The 8,308-nt window shown below is 31.6% G+C and overlaps 1 protein-coding gene across 1 annotated transcript in view; it reads left to right on the top strand.

Moving 5' to 3' along the window:
- Positions 1 to 3,852: 3,852 nt before the first annotated feature.
- LOC113511802 (zonadhesin) overlaps positions 3,853 to 8,308 on the top strand; it is a 33,225-nt gene continuing 28,769 nt past the window's right edge. The window contains exons 1-3 of the mRNA XM_052897463.1: positions 3,853 to 3,993; positions 5,156 to 5,347; positions 7,567 to 7,782. Coding sequence (XP_052753423.1) covers positions 3,939 to 3,993; positions 5,156 to 5,347; positions 7,567 to 7,782 — 463 coding nt within the window. The 5' untranslated portion in view covers positions 3,853 to 3,938. The remainder of the gene's footprint in view (positions 3,994 to 5,155; positions 5,348 to 7,566; positions 7,783 to 8,308) is intronic.

The raw sequence follows: 8,308 nt of genomic DNA, 5'->3' as shown, positions 1-8,308 counted from the left end.
ACAGCTTCTTTTGTTACAAAAATAAATTTAGCATTACGAACAGAATTGTCAATATCAGATTAGATTGGCAACATATTGCCTAACATAATTTAAAAAGTAAATCGAGAACCTCCTTTCGGAAGTTGCTTATTTTATAATAATACTCATAGCACAGACTACGCTTTTTTCATAATGTAGGTGGCAAACGAGTGTGTGGCTTACCTGATGGTAATTGCAGGTGTGCTGCCGACATTTTAAAAAGGAATATGCTCTTTTCTTGCATGTTACGCTGTCGTATCGATTCCAAAAGATTGCTGCTGGAAGTTAACTCTGTGCATGAAAGTGCTTTGAAAAACATGTTTAGGATATAATTAATTACAATATTATTTCCATCCTATACTATAAGTAATAGAATAAATATTTATATAAAAACATAACAAAATACTATCAGAGTTTCGTGCCTTCGGTCAAACTGTTTATAATTATTCTTCTCCATCCAAAGCTTGCCTGGAATATGGAAGAGATCGCTCCTAGCGATAAGGCCGTCTTTTGTTTTCTCAGTGTAATCTTTTCTTGTAATTGTTTGTGTATATAATAAATGTACTATTGTAATCTTTTGAAGGAAACAATAAAGAGAATGTCTATTTATTTTTACGTAAGTAAAAATTATTCCTTCCAATTTCATGTGAACCAGTCTTTAATAATACGAAATAACAACTAGCATATCATGATTTCCATGTCATGTTTGTTCACTGTGTTCGAAACATTGACGTTCTAATTACGTCTGTCAAACATGTTTTCAAAAACAATGGAGTTCATAATGTCAATTTAATTGAATCTTCTAGAATTTCAAGTTGAGTAAACAACTTAGAGAAAAAATAAGACATGCGCTTGCTTTAATAACATAAATAAAAATAGTTACTGGCATATTACGGATGGAACTAGCTAGAGAAAGAGATGATGACAGTCACTAGAGAAGCCTTTGTGTGTGAAGATGTGCTATATGATTAATTAATTTTAAATAATATGAAACATATTTACTATACATTGTTTTAAAAATAAAGACATAGAAATGGAAATATTTTTATGGACTCTTATAAAAGTTGAAATTTTAGAAAATTATAATGATTATACTTCGAAATACGATATTTTGAGTTTCAGTTTCAGAGCTACAAAAATAAAGCGAAACAATTGGCTTCTTCACCAGTGGGTTTTCCAATTATTTAAAGGTTATTTTAATAGAAATTTACATTTACAAGTAATTCAGTTAAAGTGTTTTTTAATATCAAGTTCTTTTATCCCCTTATAGAGTTACTCATCTTGATTTAATATATGTATATCTAACGTTATATGTTTAACTACTATTAGTTTCTTATGTGAAGGTGTCGACTTCTGGTTTTTTGACATTTCAAAAAAAATTTTTTTGGTTAGTACACATTTTTATATTTTTATGTTTTGTACACACGACAACCTCTCACTCAAATATGAAGCAAGTATCAATATTAAATTCTCTAAACATACATATTTAAAAACTTAACTTTTTTTGAAAACTTAAATATTTCAATCAGATACCTAGATCTGGGATTCCAATTAGGGGTACCAATGAAGAATTGTAGATAAGGATAAAAAGGTAAGTCAGTTAATCCTTAGCAATAAAGTTATGTGCAGTTAAACACCATATGAGGTCTCCACTGGGACTGCGAGAAGGTCGACCTCACAGGATATTTTGCTAGCAATGGGCTGCTAGTACCTACTACTAACAATTCCATTCCCAGACTAAAAGGTATTTAAGAGTTTGTGTCTATGTAAATAATAATAAGACTGTATTGTAACTGAAAATGGTATTGACTGCAGAGTTTCTAGTCCAAGGATTGTCAAATATTTATTAAAAGTGCAGGTACGACTGTGTCCATTGTTTGTATATCTGATGAATGATGACCCACATACGAAGAGCACTAAACAATTGGACAAACAGTGTACGAACTTGTAAATTTTTTTTTTTTCCATTTCTATACGAATGTGGCGGATTGGAATTAAATAAAAAACTTACCTAAACAACATAGACTAAAACTATGCACCTATCTAAAATACGAGTATATACAGTATACAAATACAGTTTATAGATTTTCATTACCAATAAATTTTCCATAATACTCAGAATGATAAACTAAATTGATCAATAAGAGTGGTACAAAAAATAATAAATGTGTTTTCTCTTGATTATAATAACGATTTGATACATTATACACTAGTTAGACCTCATGTTACTTGCTTCAGTGTAGATTATGGATTGATGTTTACTTGAAAAAATCTTGATGGAGCAACAAACGGACTCATTTCAACGTCAAATGGCGCAAAAATGTATTTGATAATAGCAATGCAAATTTAAAGTTACATCATTTGCCGCAGTGTCGTTAATCGCTAATCGCGTCCTAAATATGGGTTCGTACACGACCCATGAAATCGGCATACTTATAATCCCATCTAGCTTTTTACTTTTCCTCAGTATAATAACGAATTAAGTCTGAGTCTTAGTACTAGTCTTAGCCGCCATGCCTGGACGATCTCCCAATAGTCATGGAGCGTGCTATCACACGTGATGTTCAAACTGTCTGACATTTACGCCACATATAAATTATTTTTAGGTATAAAAATGATATAATATAGTAGAGATATAGTAACAATACTTATGCTATTGGATAAAGTCGGCGGGATACTGGCGAGAGATGATAACTGAGGATGAAGTTAGGTCAGTTGGTACATCGTGACCGTGAACACCCTCAAGTTACTTATTTTTTTTCATTATCTAGATATTTGAAAATAAGATACTGGTTAGACTTCATTATTTATATTAAAAATAGAATGTAAAACACAAGTAAGATAAAAACAATTTCTATGGTTCTAAATTCAAATTATCGAAGACTGTAAAGAATAAATAAAATTTTACTATTTTATTCGACATTTTTGCAAAAAAAAAAACAATGCTTAGTAATTTTATTGCTGTTATTTTAATGTCACAAATAAATTATGAATTGAATTGTATTTGATGTATATCACAATTGTTTTTGTAACAGTTAAGATTTTTATGACTTTTAATGCTCATGAATTGTAAAACCGTTTGAATTTAGAGTCACATTATTTTTTTTTACTTAGACGCTAACTTAGATACAAATAGGAGAATATTAGAATAGGAAGTGCAATTTTTTTTAATGGATGATGATGGAATTATAACCCCACCTGTGCTAACAGTATACGCTGCCAGGGCACCAGTGAGGGATGATAGGTGAGAATGAAAAGATAGGGTAGTTAGCCCATCGTTGTTAATACACCTAGAATTCAGCATGATTGTTTACAGGGATGACCACGTGAAGGTCGGCCTTACACCGTATATTGCTGGGCATAGGCTCCAATATAAATAGGTTGTAATCTTAGATTATGAAGTGTATTTTTAATGGGTTTACCCCACCTGTGCTATCGGCATACACCGGCGGGGCACCAGGGATGACATGACTTAGCCCATCGTGAAGAATTCAACAAGAATTGTTCACGATGGTTTCTAGGGGGAATCACGTGGAGGTCGACCTAATAGGGCATATTGCTAGTAATAATGGCTGACAAACTCCATTGCTAATAATCCCTTTCCCCCTATGAAGTATATACGTCATATGAAGTATAGACGAATAATCGTCATAAGTCTATAATTTGTGATCGTGACATCTATGTAAAAATTTTGAAAATATAAAGAGCAGTACAAAAGCAAATTTTCAAACTTCGTACAGTTACCTGTAGTATAATATGTATACGTTACTTCACAGTTCTTTTATTTATAGAAAGATGGCGTTAAAACAATATATTTGTATACAATACATTATTTATTCAAAAGGCTAACATGAAGTAGAAAAGTGTTAATTTATTTCATTACAGGTACGACCATTATATAAGAAACAAATATTCTTGAAATGGCGTTCAAAGTTACTGTATTCTTTTTAATTCTATTATTGAAGTATTTAAAAGGTATGTATACGTATTATATTATATTATTTGTTTTGTATTATTGTATTTTTTATTTTATTACTTTATATATTTGAGTGCACACAATACTTTATACATGTATACTGTATTTTAGGAAGAGCGACACTACATATCCAATCTGTAACATTTTTTTCTTTTCATTGTTACACAGCTAAGTAGCGATAGTATTGGATATCTAATATTTAATTTTTATTTATTCAATAATATTATAACCCCAGTTTTTTGGCAATATATACCAATTACAGTTATTATTAGGAATACTAATTTAGGAGTAACTTCGTCTGCGTGAGCGGGATATGTTAATTGACTATACCGAATGCCTTTGTCCTTTACCATCCCATATATGAGTAGTTGGTGATAAAAATTGGTCAAGACACAAAAGCACTTACGAGGTAACAAATGAACAAACTCACTTTTACGTTTACAATATTATTAAAGAAAAAATACAGAACTTTTAGTGCTAACAGATCATTTTTCATCAACAATTGGGAAGAGAATTGGCCGATTCTAAGGTGTCATGTTTCTAAAGTTGCCTCAATGTAATACATTAATTTGATTATTTCGAGAAATTACTGTTTTATGGATCATCATAAAGTAAAATTATAAAAAATTTTACTTAAATGTACTAGAAAATTTGTTCATATTAATCTTTTCCATAAAGATTTAGCTGTTATATCAAAAAAAAAATTATTCAAATTAGAAGGGTAAATAAGCTGACGGCCCACCTGATGGAAAGTGGTACCATCGCCTATAGACAGGAACAATACCATAATAGAGTATAATGTTTCGCCTATGATACTCCCTACGCATTATCATTCCTAAAAACTAAGGTGTTATTCCTCTGTACCCTGTAAATTCACTGCCATATCCTACCGTTCAAACAGAAACACAGCCATGTAAACACAACTGCTTCACGGTAGAAACACGAATCGAACAGGTAAGTTCGAATCCCATCGTAATGAATACACCTAGAATTCAGCACGATGGTTTCCAGGGGGACCACGTGGAGGTCGACCTGACAGAATAATATATATTGCTAGCAATGGGACTAGTAATCCGCATTATTACCAACCCCCTCTCCCCTAAAGTGTGATTAGTGTTGAGATACAACATCTAAACCACTAATATTTTTGTTATTACGCAGCTGAAATTGAATGTGGTGATAACGAGGTATTAGACAATTGTCCAACGGACTGCGCATCTGAACACTGTCCCACGAAGGAGAGTGCGCCTCAAAAGTGTCCCTTCCCTGACCCGTGTCCTGCACCAGCATGCCGGTGTCAATTTAACTACCGCCGTGCTGTAAATGGAATTTGTATACCAACATCTGATTGTCGTAAGTATAGCGTGTTTCAATAGAACTAATGAAAGGGTAATCAAATTTATTAAGTAATACGATATCTGTTAAAACTCATGATGATCCACTGCTGGGCAAAGGTTTCCCCATCTCCTTTCAAAGCTTTCTGTTCAGTGCTACCTCAAAGTAGTCCCTTTTAAATGCGTTTAGGTTGTCACGTCGTGGCTTCCTTAGCCGACCTCAGTGACCCTGTCTATTAGTAGGCATCCACTGGATGGAGATCTTTACCCACCTGTCAGGACCCATACGTCTATGTGATTCGCACAATCTCACTGTGGCGTATTACTGGCCATCATAATACGCCTTTTATACTTTTCTAATGATTTTCTATTGTCTTTTGTTTTACATTTCTGTCATTCGTAGTATTTTATGTTCTCCTACTGATGTAGATGAGATACAAGAGAACTACAATATCAAGCATTTAAATTATTTACCCGTTTCTCTTAACCACTTAAGTTGGACTGACATTTAACCTATGTTTTTAATGCCAGTTTGAAAGCGAAGTATGAGGTTGTATACACGATCCGTCCTCTTTAACTCTAAAACACTTCATTCCATTATTCTCTGGCAAACCTTGAGTCTGGACGTATTTTTATTAATTATCTAAAATTCTTCATTCTTCCTTCATTGCCATGAACACTAAGACAATAAACAAAATAGGAACAAAACAAAAATTAATTACAAACTAAACAAAAATTCTTGAAAGAGATACACTATGTAAACGAAGTTATCTTAACAACTGTAATGAAATAAATATACGTTAAATAAAGACAATGCGTTTGAATTTTTTTTACAAAATATTTATTTGTAGATTTCACTGTGTAAATATTTGTAAGGGTTTCGTACTAAAGATACGGTAAAAATGAATTCATTAGTCTGTAATAATAATTGTTTGTGTAATACGTTAATACGTATACAAATTATTGTTTACCGGCCAGTATTTATCTTTTTTAAAAGAATAATCATTAAATAGCCTTTTAATAGAAATCAATGAAAATATAAACAAACGCATAATGGACCCAATTTTAAGATATTCTGTTGATGTAGAATTGTAATTAAAAAAAAACATTAATTGAATGACTCTATAAGGCTATTTATTATTTTTTTTTTGTCGGGCAGGCCTTGAACATTTATCAATATGCAATCGAATATGTCCCGCGATAATTAGTCAGTTCTGTTGGTGAATTACCTATGCTAACAATAAACATATGTCACGAGAAATACATTATATAAAACTAATATTTATAGTATAAATAATAACAAACATTTTAAAGATAAATATTTAATATTACCACGAATATCATGTTAAAACGATAAACAATAGTCACGATATGGAAATAATTAAATTTATTATTGTTTTATAATGTGAAAAACGTTAAGGAAATATTGTAAATAACAGTAAATTTACAACATTTCCTAAACGTTTCAGATACTTCAATTTGTATTTGTCCTTTAGAAGTTACAAATTATTTTATTATCTTTAGGAAGATTATCGTCAATAAGTAAAGAGAAATAAATATTGGACAAGATTTAGACTAATACGACATAGTAGGGGCTATCCAGACAACAACGATTTAAAAAAGTCGTCTGCATATTTATTTTCATTGGTAGGATATGGTAATGAAATTGTAAGGTGCGAAGGCATAACACCACCATTAGGTGGGCCGTCAGCTTGTTTGCCATTCTAAGTTGCATAAAAAAAACCATAGTCTTCAAGACAATCGGTCTCTATGGGGTCAATCAGTAAGTCTATGGTGGAGACCTTTGTTCAACAGTGGACGGATAATGGCTGAGATTATGATAATGAATGTAATAATATGTTTAGTGGTATATTTATTTATTTTTTACTAGCTTTTTGTCTACTTTGTATGCGTGGATTTCAGAAATAGGAAATGTAATGAAATAAACTACTTCAAGATAGTGTATCGAGATAAAACATATATCAGATTTTAAGCTATATCTGTAAAAATAGCATCTAATTTGATGCAGTATTTTTGGGTGATGTCAGAACAAACATGCAGATAAACCAACAAACAAACAAAATTTCTAAAAGTTATTATTTTTGCCTCAGTTGGTTTTATTAAGACCTATCACATTGTTTAGTACAATTTTAATAATAAAATTGTACTAAACAATACATTAGGAATAAATTACTAATATAAATTAGGAAGATTAAAGTAATTTTTTTTATTTTTCAGCACCATTCACATGCACCAGGCCGAATGAACATTACGTAGCCTGTCCTCCACTGTGTCCTACTGATGACTGCAGCCAAGCGACACCTACCGGAGACTGTCCATCGCCGTTTTCAATTTTGATAGCCATCGCTTGTGCCCCAACGTGTCGTTGTATAGACCACTATTGGCGGCAAAACGGAACATGCGTGCCTTACGATCAGTGTGATAAAAAAACATAAATTAACTGTTTCTAAACTTCAATACAATTTACTTTAGCACCATGTTATATTCTAATCCTAATAAATATACATATTTGTAAGATGTTTATTAATTTTATATTTATGTTAGATAAAGGGTTTACAAAATAAAAATTCGTTGCTTCGTGTTACTACGTATTTAAAATTTTTCCCAAAAATTATAATATAAATCAAAATTACAATAACATCGTTATCCATCTGAAAAGTACACCGTAGCCAGAGTGAATCGATATTTAAAAAAAAAACAAGTATTTTCTACATTTATATGTCGTAAAACTCACGAGAAAGACGCGTGACGTACGTAGAATTAAATACGTATCCTAGATCATAAGTAAATTTTGGACTAGATCATATCAACCAATTAACGCTCCAAAGTACAGTTGTGCACGGGTGTCTTCCTTCGAATATTGAACCTGGGACTTTATTTACGCAAAGAAATCTAACATTGTGTCTCAAAAGTCAAATAAATATTAAAAGTATGCCTCCATATTTGATATCTCATTCCC

The sequence above is a fragment of the Galleria mellonella genome, unplaced genomic scaffold, assembly GCF_026898425.1.
Source record: "Galleria mellonella isolate WM207_F2 unplaced genomic scaffold, CSIRO_AGI_GalMel_v1 utg117, whole genome shotgun sequence".
Taxonomy (NCBI): Eukaryota; Metazoa; Arthropoda; class Insecta; order Lepidoptera; family Pyralidae; genus Galleria; species Galleria mellonella.
This window is presented reverse-complemented; position numbering and strand designations above follow the sequence as displayed.